Source organism: Hirundo rustica, chromosome 2 (genome assembly GCF_015227805.2).
Source record: "Hirundo rustica isolate bHirRus1 chromosome 2, bHirRus1.pri.v3, whole genome shotgun sequence".
Taxonomy (NCBI): domain Eukaryota; kingdom Metazoa; phylum Chordata; class Aves; order Passeriformes; family Hirundinidae; genus Hirundo; species Hirundo rustica.
In genome coordinates this window covers 26,041,325-26,057,137 of record NC_053451.1, presented here as the reverse complement: position 1 = coordinate 26,057,137, position 15,813 = coordinate 26,041,325, and the positions used below count along the sequence as shown (strand labels likewise).

Sequence of the window (15,813 nt, the reverse complement as noted above, 5' to 3'; positions counted from 1 at the left end):
AACATCAATCAACAGAACTAAAGCCAGTAGTAAATTGATTCTCACATTCCACTGGTGCCAGTTTTTGTTAGAAATGATTTGTGATAGATATGGTGGAATATATTGATTAGTACTGACAGTCCCAGTTTCCCAGGCGCTTTGTAGCACTGCCTTTTCCAAAATGACCTGCTTTCCACCTTGTCAATTTTCTTCTGCAGAGTCCATTAGAAATATCTATTCTATTCTGAGAGCTTCATGTCCCTCCAGAAAACAAAACAAAAGGGTCAGGCAAGTTAAAAAAAAAAAAAAAAAAATCAGTGCAATAAAATAGATTTGTGGTGTTGCAAAAGAACTTGTTTTTATTGAGACATTTTGTGTCAGGGGAAGAAAAGGCACAAAATAAGTTACAAAGACATTGGACGAACTGTACGAGTCAGAGGCAGTATCAGAGCTGTTACAAATCACCCAGAAGTTGTCTTACTAACATAGGTTAGCCTCTACAAAATTCTTAAAAGAGGTATGTAAAATTATTGAAATAATTCAGAAATTAAAAGAGAAAGTTAAGACCACAAATATTAACTTTTGACTAAATTCACCTGGGTTTACCCATCATCACCCTCTCTTAGCAGACAGAGATCACTGGAAAATATTTAGTATTACAGAATTATTTTAAAAGCTCATTAACATGTTGGAAATTAAGAACCTGACATTTACTTTTCCTACCTCCAGTGAAGTACAATACATACAGGTAAGGCAGTATGCATAGGAAATACATTAAGAAAACAGAATAGATAAGTGCAATTACTCTGAATATTTCAACATTTTCAACATGGCCCCTCACCTATGGCAAAGAACATCTTAAAAAGATGGACCCAACAGCTGTTCACAGAACATATGAATATATCACCATAAAAGGTCTACTGTGGAAAAGCTTATGCTGTCTTCAGTTGTGACTTCTCAGATTAAGTATTCTACAGACTTTCCAGCAGTACAGCTCTGAGTTAACAACAGCACACTAATACAGTTAAAGAAGAGAAGGTACCTCTGCAATATATCAGTCCTCATTTTAACACAGGAAGGCTCATTAACACTCAGTATTCCATTAATCCAAGTTAAATACTCAACAGTACACACACATCAACTATATACAACTTCATTTTTGAACTGAATCTGCTCCCCCTGCCCCGTTACCAATTTCCTGTTACTCAGCTCTCAGCTGGCAAGGACTTTTGATTGTTAGTTCAAATTAAACAGGAATGAGAAAACAATGCAGAACTCTACAGGACAGAGACTACACAGTGATTTGTTTTCATGATGATGAAAGGTGGAGCAGTAAAAAAAAAAATAGTTTACCCCTTTGGCTGGTCCTCTGGTCAAGAGGAGGCCTAAGTTCTGTCTTCTGAAATCAGCAAGGATGTAAATGCACACAGACACAGAGCTTGGCTATAAATGTCTGTTTATGTCCTTAGGAGTTTCAGTTACTTGACCTACGATAGTCCTGTAAATGCCAAGAAAAAGAGATCATAGTGCCACAACAGGATGAGAAAAAAGGATAAGCCCATGCCAGCACGAGAGAAACTGAGAGAGAGCTGAGCAGGAGAAACACCAAAGGAAAATCAGCCTCAGCACAGGCTGAGAGTAGACTCAAAAGGAGCTACAACTCTAAAGGGACTGTGGCTGGTGATGAAACCCACAAGAGAGCGGCGGAACAAGAAACAAAGAGGAGTGAATAAACAGAAGCACAACAGACTGATCCCAGTCTCCTGTGCCGCCTGTTGCCTTGCTGAAGGGACTGAGCAGCCAAGGAATTGGAGGATGGCATGGGGAGAGAGAAGGAAGACCAGTGTCTGGAGAAAAGCAGCAGTATATTCCTTAAGTGTTTCCATTATTTTTAATTCCAATACCAAAGCAGTACCAAAAAACTCTAACTGGCAATAAATTAAATAGATGAAAGCCCCACCAACTCAAAACTTACTGCCCCTGAAAAGTCATGTCTTCAGCTGACATTAGTATGAATTTAAGGGCTTTCTGTCCCTTTTAAAGGCAAACAATATATACAGAAAAGCCATGTTCTGACTGTGTAATTATGATGCTCCTTGGAAGTTTTAGGTAAAAGGCCTTTGACAAAATCTTTAAAAGGGAAGGATGACTTGAGGACTTTAAGTCATGGATTCCCACACAAATAAAAAAAGGAAATATTCTGTAGTTTCCTCAACATCTATTAAATACAAAACTGACAATTAAAAAAAAAAAAAAAAAAGAGGTAGCTTAAAAAAATCAAAATACTATTTGATTCAGGAAGCAAAGGTAGTGCAATAAAAGTATCCGTATGAAAAATGTACTTCACACTTCCACATTACTCAAACTATAAGAAGAACAAAATAAAATTTGGGTTGGATTTTGAAGAGTGAAAGGGATCAAATACTAGAAACCAGTATTTTAGAGGCATACTTGAAATCAAAGCATATACAACTCTCATCACAAATCACCTGACAGTTGTTTGCTCTATACCAGTTTGCAGATACCCATCAGTATCTGCAAAACTGATTTTTCCTACAGACTAACATCAGAAATGCCTGTCTCCTAATCAGGCTTCCATAATTTAAAAACGTTTTGTTTGAAGACAGATGTACCAGATAATGTACCAGATACCTCTCCCAGGATATTTTAAGTAAATACAACTTTCAACGCTGGCAAAGGTTTTCTTACCAACATACTTCTTGCCTGGCTCCTGACGAAGTAGGCATAATATGAGCATCTCAGATGTGTTGGTGGGAAGCAGTGACATGCATGATAAAGACAGATTTCCTCTAGAAACCTTTAGTGAATGAGCGCAGGCAAGTATTTAAACATAGTCCATTCTGCAATCTTGCTGTATACACCCCATGGTCTCCCCTTATTCTGTACACACAGCAGAGAATGACTTGAAAGAAATAATCTTTCTTCTGGGCCTAATCAGCCCTTGCTGCATAAGGTTTTATCCACCTGCTTTTTTGCTGATAGACATGCAGCCATGACAAGGCTGACTTGCAGTGAATATTAGCTGTAATAGGGATTTAAAATCCACACATTATTATTTAGCAAGGCCTCAAACAGAGTGTGCATTTAATAAAAAACCTGCTAGATTACATGAAGCTCCAGGCAAACTGCTTACTAGCAATGCTAATTTGTAAGATTGATGAATGAACTAACAACTTCCAGCATGCAGGTTTTAACCAAGTTTTATCAGCCTTAGAGTAAACTTTGGCATTTGCAACTCAGAATCAAACAGCTTCTGCAATTTCTCTGTAATGGCTATGTGGTATAAATTCTGAAATGTTCTACAAAAGGAACACTTCAATCCTTCATTTAATTATTTTGGTTTTTCAGAAACAAAAGCTACTTAAGTGAACTGAGCAACGAAAGACAAGCAAACAAAGGTAACTCTCTGTCCCCATAGTTTCAGGGATGCTTGTAAATACCAGTTCTGGCAGGCTGCGTGGATAAATTCTAAATGAAGGCAGCTGGAACGAGTTTTGACTATTGCTTTCCAGCAAAAACTGTCTTTGGCACTTACATAATCCAATTCTATGATGCTACTTTACACATAGTCCCATATAAAACTGACTGACGAAATTAAAGACCACTTTTATAAAACAGGCACTTCAAAATAGAACAACAACAACAATAAATCTGTTCCCTCTTAGGCAATACAGAAGCATTTTTCAGAATGATGGAAACAAAGAATAGCAGCAAAGTTAAGATGAGAAAATTCAGACTATATGGGCAGAAGTTTTACCCAGCTCTACTAACCTTAAATAAAAGTAGCATCTGGAAAATCTGAAGGCTACAACAGACTACATAAAATTAAAATATATTAAAATACACAGGGTGGAAAAATTATGTTTAAACTTGTTCACCCTCCAATTCTACATTTAGATCTGCCAGAGAGGTTTTCTTAGGTAGGTGTCTTTCTAACATGTATCTTGCAGTAAGATACAATGAATGAGACTCAAAATACAGCTAGATCCTAAGTCTCCTGTTTGGTAAACAGCTGAATACAGACATTTCTGACACAAGCACTGTGTCAGGCCAGACTAACTTCCACCATCAAATGATAGCACTGCTCTTGGGCTTTTCTGACATCTTTACTGCAAGGCTCTCAGTTTGCAGTCACAGATTCAGCTGTGTCAAAGAGCATGTACCAGAGAAGCTCTCAGGGTGGGAAAAGGGATCAACAGCACACCAACCTCCAGCCAAAACAAAATACTAACCCAATCTGCATGCAGTGATTATTATCTGCATTCAGAAGACTCAGGAACAAAAGTTTTAGCTCAAATGTTCCCTTTAACATACTCCAGGAAAAATTCCTCACTTTCCCCTTTTCCTCAGTACAAGAAAAACATTCTCTTGCAAAATGCTTTTATATGCTTAGGTGAAATACACTGTAAAAAGTATGACTCAACTGCATTCCCCATGGTTCTGTAAATGAGATCCTCCTAACCCCAGAACATGCACACAGTTTGGAAACGCTGGCATGGATTGCACGCTTTGAGCTGATGGGCGTGGGACTCCTTAAAGCCTTGACTGTAACTGCAGTGGAAACAAGCCACAGCCTGCTCCATGCTAGTTAGGTGTCTCTGGAGAGGTTCTTCACTCAGCATCCTGACCTGAACACACAGTCATCCCTGGCTCTCCTTTAACACAGAGCTTCTAAGTTTCTGGTATGTCAAGGGCCTCTGAACAGCACTTTCCCAATTCCTAAGTAGAGAGAACTAGCTTTGTTTTCAGGAGAAATTAATTAAAAAAAAAAAAAAAAAAAAAAAAAAAAAAATCAGCCTGTCTAATCACGTATTGTATTCTCTTCAGCCAGAAGAGCCACGTAGCAAAATCCTTTTAGAAGGCTGAAGTATAATTTCACAAGACGTTGTATAACAAACACAACAAATAATTCTAATATTCCTGTCCTAAAGGAAAGCTGGCAAATTAAGCCATAATGACCAGTTATACAACAATCTCCAAAACAGGGCTTTCCAATTTCAATTATTTTGGTGCAATGGCATTTCATAAAGAAGCTGAGTCCAAAAGAAAAGAGGCAGACCACATTTTATTTTGATCCAAAGAAATGTTTCATCACTGACGAGACAGTGCTGGAGACAGCAGACATTAAAAAGGAAATTATGAAACTGATATCCTGGAACCAATATTAGCTCTGAAAGCAGAAGCTTCAAGTCAAGACAAGGAACAAGAAGGGTATTTCTACCCAACAGCTGCTATTTTGTGCTTTCCCTTACCCTTGCCCAAAAGTGTTTCAGCTGAATCCCCTTTTTTTTTTTTCCACTTCATCCAGCTCATTCTCCTCCAAGCTGCCTCACATGACCTGCCACTCTCCTTCACTCTCAGCTGTATTCCCTTATCACTTGTGAGCTCCCCAGGTAGGTGAGGCATGTTTGGGATTCTGCTGAGACCTGGCTAATCAGCACCATAGGAAAGGCTCTCTTCTCTCTAGCACAGTCCCACTAAGTGAGATACCCGTGAAAAAATAAAAATACCACAGCCAAAGGAATCCAGAGAAGAAATTCCATCCTGGGAAAAGTGGTATCTTAGTGCCTGCACAACATGAAAATAGCTAACAGTACTGGCTACTCTAGCAAAAAACACAGCAGAAGATTATCATCCTGCACTAAACCCCAGTAAGAACCTTGGCCTCAGACTCCTAGCACTACAACGTGCAGGAAACTGATGTATCCAGTGCTGCAGCATCCTCTGCTTTCCAGTACCTCCTTATGGCAAACTTTCTACTTAGACACTGAGATACAACTATCTCAATATTGTAAAGCATTACACATCATGGGTGAGAAGTGATCCTACAGGTTCCTGTACCGGAAGGACAGCTCATACTAAAAATGAACAGCCTCAGAAAAGGAACTTAATGCACCTGATGGATTTGAACTTCAGAACACAAAGCTGGAGAGCAAAGTCTGATGCTACATTGCTAAGCTCCTCCTGCAGGAATTCTCTCCTCTAAACTTTCTAAATTAACTGATATGGGAAAGTAACAATGGAAGATATTTAAAATTCCTTTTTAAATATTCCCTTCCAAATTCCAAAGGTGAAAACAGACAAATTTAAGGTTAAAAAAAGAGCAGCAATTCCTATGAAAAAAAAAAAAAAAAAAAAAAAGCTATTTTTGTCTTCACTCCCGTTTTTTGTAATTTTACATACGTGTACCAATGATATAAAAGTGCATCAGTGGAGAGGTAAATTTAATTTTTAGTTGAAGACTCACAAAATCTAGCTCAGGTCCTGCAAAGAGTAATCTTCTCCACCAGAACTATTACAGCATCCTACTGTTAGTGAAAATTCTACTGAGGCTCTTGTGGCATTAGACAGGATTGCCAGGAGCAGATAATGACAGTTCCTGACTTATGCCTCCCAACACCCAAAGAGGGACAAAGGCAACAAACACTGAAAAACAACTGTTGGCCCTTGACAACATGTTTATACTGCCAGGCTTACTGCTGCTTTGCCATCAGCAATAAAAAGTCATTTTCCCAGCTGTCCGTAAATTAAAGTGTGAGTAAATAATTTAAAAACATTTGAATAGATTCAACTTTTCCAGCTATTTCTGAGTACCTTATTTGGTGAAATTTTCTTACACACAAAAGGGCCAAATAAGGCAGAAACGCTACCCAGCTGGGTTTAAAAACGCCACATCTACAACGACTACTCAGTAGCCTGGGGGGGGGGAAAAATAGTGAAGACCATGAGTGAGAATTCTTCCAGCGACACTCATAAAATAGGCAAAAATCACAACAATATTGACAGACTGTCCATAGGGACTGAAGTTCCCAACTTTGCTCACAGTCAACACCTGGATCAAGTTCAGACCCAACTGGAATGCTGCATGTGTGAAACTGCAGACTCTGGGCTGCCCTCTGCACCAACCAGGGCAGCTGCACTTTGCTCAGCATTACAGCTCCCAGTGAACAAAGTTCAAGCAGCTACCTGCAAACTTCAGATGCTGTTTACTTTCACTTCCTTGCAAAGTAAAGGAACTTCCCAGTTTAACCAGGAAATATTCAGCAGCTTTTTGATATTTTTAAACCTTTTATAATTCTAAGATCTGCAAAAATGGCTCGCGAGCTTGAAATATATTTGCTGCCATTGTGTGGCACTTTGCTAGGAACTCAAAGCAGGAAGACGAACATTTTATGGAAACCAATCTTAACAAAGAGAAAGCCACAGATTAGAGGATGAAGAACAATGTCATCAAGAAAACTGAATCTTTGTAAGGCCTCATTTTTGCAGTTGGAACATTTCACATGTTCATGTTTCATATTTCAGGATTCCATATCCCTCTAATGAAGCACTTCCAGAAAGTTCAGTGAAACAGGAAAGTGAAGTTGTTTTCGTTAACAAGGTCAAGTAACTAAGTGCTTGAGCACTGATTAAAAAGCATCAAGTAACCAAAAAAGTCCAAAGAGATTTGCTTTCTTTTTAAATGAAAACCTTAGCTATGCAGAAGATTTTAAAATAAACACCACCAGCTTCCTGACATTAACACCCAAAATATAACAGCACTCCACAGTTCCTTTCACCACTTCAGATTTAAGCCTCTTCCAGAAATAAAGACCCAGATAGGTCCACAAAAGTGAGCTATACATTCTAACACACCACACACACGGTATACGATAAATACCTCACCTTTCTTACACCCAGGAAATTATATCCATCACAGAATTATTTCACTCCACAGAGAAGTAGCTGAGCTTCAATAGTTATGGCAGAGTGAGGAGAAGGTGAAAGTAGGCAAGACTGTAAACAGCCATGCTGAGATGTGGGCAACATGTGGCAAACACAAGCACAAGAGAGACCAAGAAAAAGCCTTGTGTATGAAAAGAAGGAAAAAAAGTCAGTAACGCTCCTTATGTCCGCAGGCTTTGTGGCTGCTCTTTTGTGCAATCCTTCCTCTCAGCCTCCCAATTATCACTAAGTTAAAGCCCAGCTCATGACTAACCAGCTGCACCTGTAACTCTGCACAGGTGTGCACACAGAGAAACCTTTTGTTCACAGCTGCCTCTCCTCTACTGAATATACAAAAGCCATTTTAACATACAATTTCAGCCATTTGTTCCCATGGGAGTAACACACAGCACATTCTCTGGCCACTTTTGCCCTTATGGAAAAATACAGTGGTTGTTTCCAAGTTTACCAATTTGTACTGAAACAAAATCCACCACCTTAAAAACAAAACACGAACACACGTGTACTGATGATCTGTCCAAACCTGTCCAAGCCTAGTTTATTTCCTGGGCTTCTGAAACACATCATCCCACTCTTGCTGTCTCACCTGGCTTCAAATGCAGTCCATGCACTGTCATTCTGAACCACAAGAATTGGAATGGCTGCCTCGAATGGAGAGCATCAGTGATGTCATCAGTCTGAACAGTACTCAAATCCCTCTCCTAGTAAGGAAAAACACAGGCACTTGCTCAATTACATTGCCTGGCAAGCAAGGTCCCCAGTACTTGTCATACAGCTGGGCTGAGTGGGCAAGAAGACGCATAGAATAGGCCAGCGTTTCTTCTTTTCATTACTTGATCATGTGAGTCTCTTCATCAGCATCATAGAACTCCTCATCTTCACTTCCACTCCCTGTAGAGCTGTCTTTGTCTCCGGACTAGAAGCAAAAAAAAAGCCATTAGTTAGACTGAAGCCACTAAATCAACATCAACATACACGAGCGTGAACCATTACACTTCTATGGAATGCTGGTAGAGAAAAAGTAAAAAAACACAGGTCAAACCACTGTATTAAAACTTCGTAAAAGACAACATGTGAATTCAGATTTAAATCCTTGGTTCTTCAAAGCATCTTTAAAAGACATATGGTTGTAGTGGATGGACTTTCTCTGCTCCACCACTACGCTAGAGAATACAGGCAGGAGAGATTGGCTAGAGTGGTTCTGAAGTGGTAATCTACTAAATTTTCTTAAATTTAGTCTAAGGTGCCTAGTCAGAACACACATATTACTTGTTTAGGTAAAGCTTTTCCATCCAAAATTAACACTTTTCCTTGGGTAGCACAGACATTTTACTGTACAAGTTGAATTAAGAAGATTCCCCCTGCAATACTAAATGGAAGTGTTATGGCAAAGGGAAAAACCATTACCACGCTGTATGTTCCAAAGGTAAAATCCCTATTATAGGCATACCTATACTCCAGTCAGAGTTCTTTCCACAACCTAATTTATACCACATACCCCAAATAAAGTCAACAATTACAGCTAATTGATTTTTATTTGGCCAGTGTAGCATTTTTCCATGGAACTGACACAAAATGATTCCAGTTAAAAAGGTTCTCCTGATAGTATAAACTCCATCTAGTTTGATTATTTAGGATTTTTTTTCCCCAGTATGCTTGCATCCATCCCAAGACCTCTGCCTGTCTAGTCATATGCTGAGAACAGTGAGAGAGAGGGTGAAAAATAGAGAAATGGAAATAGTGCTCCTGACTGACAGTACCAGGCAAGCAAAATCTGTAGCTTTAGATCTCTCTTCAGAGGAGCTTTGCTACAGCAATGTGTGTTAACTGCAAAGGAATTTCAAGCAGTTTGAGCACTGCGACCTGTCAGAAGATGTAAAGGGAATCATGCAAGGCTTTTTTTTCTAGACTTCTAAAACTATTTGAGGAAAGTCAGGCTATCACTGGATGCTGTCCAACTTGAATATCACATCCATGTATGTTAACAGGAAGAAAACCTCGGTTGTGGGCAATCAGAACACATGTTATCTTGAAAATGGTACAGAAGGACAATGGATTCCACAGGGGGAATTCAGGGTATGCCAAATAAATTCTACATCTTTCTCACAACAGCTTCATAAGACCTTTCATGGCCTTGTCAAATAGGGTTAATGTTTAACAGCTTTCCATTTTATCAGCATTTTCTTTGTGAGCTTTAAAATAAATCCCTAATGCGTCACAGACATTCCAGATATAACCTCACTGAAGTTACAGGATTAGTTAAGGCCAGAACCAATGACTTTCTCATTCGGATTCCGTAATTTTAATCCATCTGGGCAAAATGTTCCTGAAGGACATTTGGAACAACGCCCCCTTTTGTGGGTCCTGTTCAGGATTTTAAAGAAGCCTACAGAAGCACAAGCAAAGAAGATTTAAACCTGAGAGGACTGACGTAAGCAAACCAATTTGTGGGAATACTAACAAACAATACTCGTCACCTCCAAGGGTAATACTGACTGTAGTTGGTTAAAGAAGATAAAAATGTGACTGCCCACCTCTGCTGTAACACCTGCACTGCTTACAAAAATTGCTTTCGTTGGTAAACCATCTGCACAGTTAAGATGCAATAATAATGTAATTACCAAAATAACAGCTGATGTAAACATATATGATGGATTTGTGTAGCCAGCAAGAATGTGGTGCCATAACACATTGGTTGAAAATGTTTATAAATTAAGCAGGTAAAGTAGCTGAAGTATAAAATTCATGGCTACAGGGCTGCCTTTCTCAGCCTTTCTTCAAGGGTCATTAACTCTGCCGTCCTATCAAGAACAATTACAGCTAAACTTGGCAAACAAGGCAACATACTGAAGCTTCTGATAGGAAGCAAATGTCCCTATTCTAGAAGTATGTAATTTCTGTGACAGTAAGTATGACTACCTGTGAATCTCAGTGTGCTCAACCAATGACCATTCACGTGAAAATAAAGGTGTTAAAAGGATCCTGTCTCATCTCAGCCTAATGGGGCAATTAACATCTTTTGTTATGAGTTTTCCTTCAAGTTCTCTGACCACTTATTCTGTTTCTGTAAGTCCCTCTATACTTAAAGTTTTGGGACCAGGATTTAAACTTTAAAACTTTACCCAAATTCAAACACCCACTCCCAGCTCTCTAGCTACTTCTTTCTAATCCCACTTCATTCACAAAGAAGTAACCATGTCAAAAAACCTTCACCTAGAGAGGTGTCCAGGAGTTTAACAAAATAAAGTGATCTGAAAAACACAATTCAAGGAAACCTCACTGAAAAAACATCCTGCTGCCACATTTATTTATGCTTATACTTGGGAGTTTTCAATGAGTTTGTTCCAATGTTTTCAATGAATCTCATCTCCCAGTCAATAGTGGGAGAGAGAGCAGAGGTTAGTCTGGCTTTAACCCATTCAGAGCCTGTCTAGGACAGACCTGGTAACTGGCACTGCAGAACAGCTGGGGCAGGTCAGAAGCAGTGTGCTGCCTTTGAGAGCAGCCCTTCACAAACAGGCTGGGTTTGTTAACATCTAAGGCTTCTCAAGCTTCAGTGTCCAGCTTTGGCTGAAGCACACTGCAGCCATCAGAGATTAGAGATGCACACACATCACTTTATCCCAAAGGGAAATGTTGCAAGCTTGTGGCCTTGAAGGGATGAATTAATCCAGCTATATTTCACCCTACATTTCCAGAAAACATTTCAGACGTGATGCTAGGGTTGCTACACTATCTTCTCCTTGGGGCCTATCCTCCACAGGCCAAGAACCACTATCCTAATCTATTCAGAGTGGCAGATTCAAGCTGACAGCTGAAATAAACACAACAGAAAAGTACTAGGAAAAAGGAATTAGCATACCTGTGAGCCATCTAGGGCTTGCAGTGACATGGCTTCATCACCCAGCCTCCAGTAGGAGCACACCTGCAGGTCTGAAATAGTTTCTAGCAAAGGGCTGTTTAAGGTCTCTGGCAACAATAAGCTTAAGAGCCCAGACAACAGACCAGTTGCTCCAAACACAATGTAAGGCAGAGACCACTGTACAGATTTCTGGAAAAAAATAACAGAATTAGGTTCAGATTGATTCCTTGTAGTTCATGTTGCATATTAAAGGACCTAGCCTTTAGAATCATTCCCCCTGGCAATGTTTGTGTTCCTATTTAGCACAGAAGTCACCAATCCTTCTGCTGTGGGGCTTTTTTTGGTTGGTTGGTTGTTTTTGTTTTTTTTTTTACCAGTATTGTCAATTGTATCTTGTCAAAATTATTAGAACCCCACAGGTTTTGTCATGAACTTTAAAAGAAAAACCTGCTGAATTTGAAGTCAATTATTGCCTCTAACATACATACATTTTAATGCATTTAACATTTTAATAACATTTTAACAAATGCAATATCCCTTTGTAGTAGGGAATAGATACTGCAGAAACACAGACACGCTGCTTGGAGATCTCTTGAAATCATCTGGGCCAACCTACCCTAATCACAATTACAGCCCCAGTTAGATCAGGTCAATCACTGCTTCACATAATCAAATATCAAAAAGACTCCAAGGATGGAGATTTCTCCTCCAAGTAGATTGTTCCAGGCTGCATTAAGCTTCCTAAAAACATTATTTTCCAAATTTCCTATCTAACCTCCAAGCCGAAACCTGTGATAAACACATGCTAACCACGTGGGATAGTGTGAAGAGCCTTACAAAAGCCTTCCCTGCTCTCCTCCCTCTCCTCATCCATACTGCCTTCCATGATGAAATGGCTGACTATCAAATCAAATCTAGTTGGGTGAGAAGGAATTGTCCTTAATAAATCCATGTTCACTGATCCCAATTACCTCTCCTGCCTTCACATGCTTATAAACAGACTCTGGGAGGTCATGGCTCACTCCTGCCACAGACTGAGTCAGAGGTGCTCAGCCTGTAATACTTGGGTTCCACTTTCTGATATGGAGGACATACACAGGATTAGCCTTTTTCCTCCCACACCTACCAGTAATCCTTCATTACAACAGTGGTTTATCACAGATCATGAACACTTGCTTCACTATCACAATCATTCTTACAGAATCTTACCCCATGGAATGGAAATCTTTCAGCTGTAAGTGTTCTTGAACCTATTGCTGCTCCTACTGTTTGCTGGCCCTCTGCTTCCTCAGCTGTGCTGACAGGCAGAGTACAGGACTCAAGCATAGTCTCTCAAGACTGAAGAACAAGTATTTCAGCTTATTCCTAGTCACCCACCAACAGGATGCCCATCCCATTCATCAACAGGCATTTTCACTGGATTTCCTTTAGCTGACAGAATCCCTATTTATGTTCCTTGCTAGTTTTAGCTTCAACTGAGCTTTAGATTCACAGCATCACCTGTGACAGCCCAAGCAAGGTTTATATTCCTCCTTGATGCCTGTCCCTGTTTTCACAGTAAAGAAGGCTTATTTTACAAAAGGGAAAAGAGTTTAGCTGTTTGTTTCAAAAACTCACATTGTAGAGAACAATTCTGAATTGAGGAAAATTACAGGCTGTGATCAAATAAATGACCAACATTTCATCTCATCTCAGCAGTTAACTTCTATTGTTACTATTATAAGATCTCCAGACAAAACACACTGAAAATGGGCTAAAATACTGGAAGAAATTATGAAACACAAAAATAATTGATTATTTTCTCAAGTCAGGGTTCATTTGTTATTCAACCAGAACTACTTTCATTTTCATGGAACCCCTTCAAAAACATTATGATCCAAGATTCGTGTCTCATGCAGTATCAAATCTCTGGCAGCCACAATATAATGGATGCCCCAACTGCTACATAAAAGCTGCCTATTAAATCCACCTGGTAGACTGGCAGCAGTCTTGGCTTTGCCTATTGTTCCCCAGAGGTGCTCACGCTCTCACCTGCCCAGTGCTCCATTCTGCAGATTAAAAGGCATCCCTGTGCTCACCTGCCCTTTTGCTAACCTTCTGCCTCACATGCAAAATGGCAAATGGAAGAGAGGAAAATTACCTGAGATGAAATCTGTCACATTAAAGGAATTGTCACTGGGCCTCAGCAAACAGCTGGGAAAAACTGGCACACTTTTTACCTGCATAGACGTAACACTCTAAGCATGGGAAAGAAGCAGTATCATCCCCAAGATGAACTCCTTTGCTGGTATTTATAACTCATGGATATTTAATGAAGTGCACTGACATTTCAAAACAAACTTTTTTCCCAAAAATATGAGTTATTGAGCCCATATCCTTAATTTTGCATTAGTTATTTTACCCCCACGGGTCTTTTGCTATTGCTTGTGCAGAGTTTAAAATTTGTATCACCATCTTGGTGATCTGAAATTATTATATTTTAACGTCCACTAGCTAGGTCCCAAAGTTCCTACAGAGCTAAAATACCATCTAAATTAAATAATGCTCAGGTTTTGTCTAATCACACAGACAATACTGCAATGCCTTTGGCCTACCATGATACTGTTAAGATAGGCAATTTATGTATCTTAATTTATATATGAAATTTTTCCCAAACATTCCTATCTCTGTAAGCCTCTGATACACCAGAGCCACCAACCAAAAATATACGTAACAGAAGTTCAGACAAACCAATGAAGGGACAAAAGGCGCAATGATTCCACCAACACGGGAAAACATGGAGCAGGCACCCATTCCAACATTCCTATTCAAAACAAAAAACAAAAACACAAACCATAATTAATCTTTTGAAAAGTGGTACTGCGCAAGGAAAAAGACTCATCAGTCATGACCCTCAGCACATTAACTGGCAAAGAAAAGTCAAATGTAGCTGAAAGCATCCCAAGAGAGGATGAAATGTTTTTATGATTAAAACAGAGCAAAATCCCCTTTATATTCAGAGTTTTTACATCCACAAATAGGCAAAACAAGTGTGATTCCAGTTCATGCATCTTGCCTCTGTCTGAAACTCTGGCCAAATACATTTATTCAACTCCTACTTATCATCAGATGTACCCACTCATAAAAAACACCACGGTATAGTTTCACTGGTGGCTGACCATCATATCCACCCATATGGCAGAAGCTCCTGTCTGCTCTGTCAGCACAAGCAGTGGGTACTTCTGCCTCTAGTGAGTGAAACCTTACTGTTGCTCACACACAGCCTTTGAAGCATCAAGTCACTTTTACAAAGCTTATTGACCAGTCATCTTCAATGCTCCAGGTTAGGCATGTATGATGATAAGAGCTGTCTGGTTTTATAAAGCACTCATTAAAAGAAATATCAGCAATTCTCATTAGTTATATATTCTCTATAGTTATTCTCATTGGTACAAGGGGAGTTGTAAGCAGGCCAAGCAGCTAAAAGTCTATTTTACTGTTACATTAAAATATGGTTAGGCTGAAGAGAACACTGCAAATTTGATGGAAGAGGGAGTGAGAAGATAAGGGAAGAAATTTTCAGATGTAAAACTACATCTAATCATCATACGTAACTGAAAAATTAAAAAAACCCCTACAGTTAATAGAAAAAAAAAAAAAAAGATAAATGAAATATGATCATGCAAGAGAACCAGTAAAATGACTTAAAATGAACTTGTGTTACCTGATGACTGTGGGATAAAGTTCTGATGTGTAGATGTAGACAATGTTAAAAGCAGCACTGATTGTCAGTTTTCCCAGCAAAGACAGAGAGCGACTATTCACCACTGCAAACACTCCAGTATCTGAGAGAGAAGATGTGACCCTTGTGAGGCTTTTGAGCACTCCAATACACCTCTCATCATTTCAATCACACAGTGGTATGGTGTGAAAAGGAATCTAGTGAAGAATCTAAAAGCTGAAGCTACAACTCAGCGTTTTTGGTCTACCACTAATTAAATACTAAATTAATTCTATCAGAAAATTGAAGAAGAATATAACAGATACATTTTCCAAAATGAGTACTTTTTTTTTTATTTAACAAGAGTCCTATTCATTATAATTTCTATAGTATGACAGTATTCTTCTGTATTCTACTACTTTTAAAGGAAAATGCTGTAAAGAATCATACCAAATTTCCCATCCAGCTTAGTTTGTCAGAACAGCCAGTGCTTATTTGCTTTTAACAGGCAAATCAGAGCTCATGC

The 15,813-nt window shown here is 39.1% G+C and overlaps 2 protein-coding genes across 7 annotated transcripts in view; both read right to left on the bottom strand.

The window, feature by feature from the left end:
• Nucleotides 1–7,801, bottom strand: part of MAB21L3 (mab-21 like 3) — a 36,433-nt gene extending 28,632 nt beyond the window's left edge. For all 4 annotated transcript variants that reach the window (XR_009207558.1, XR_009207557.1, XM_058419376.1 and 1 more), the window contains exon 1: nucleotides 7,666–7,801. The gene's annotated coding sequence lies outside the window, so the exon portion shown is untranslated. The remainder of the gene's footprint in view (nucleotides 1–7,665) is intronic.
• The window catches only part of SLC22A15 (solute carrier family 22 member 15), a 38,654-nt gene continuing 23,181 nt past the window's right edge, over nucleotides 341–15,813 (bottom strand). The window contains exons 9-14 of one of the 3 annotated variants that reach the window (XR_005699490.1): nucleotides 15,291–15,411; nucleotides 14,318–14,390; nucleotides 11,588–11,776; nucleotides 8,559–8,641; nucleotides 8,312–8,426; nucleotides 341–1,477 (exon numbers count right to left, since the gene is read on the bottom strand). Coding sequence is in view for 2 of the 3 variants with exons in the window: in XM_040056007.2 (XP_039911941.1) it covers nucleotides 8,414–8,426; nucleotides 8,559–8,641; nucleotides 11,588–11,776; nucleotides 14,318–14,390; nucleotides 15,291–15,411 (479 nt within the window). In the remaining variant the exon portion in view is untranslated. Of the gene's footprint in view, nucleotides 1,478–8,286; nucleotides 8,427–8,548; nucleotides 8,642–11,587; nucleotides 11,777–14,317; nucleotides 14,391–15,290; nucleotides 15,412–15,813 lie in introns of those variants that run through there. The other 2 variants (XM_040056007.2, XM_040056008.1) reach the window with 2 other exon arrangements.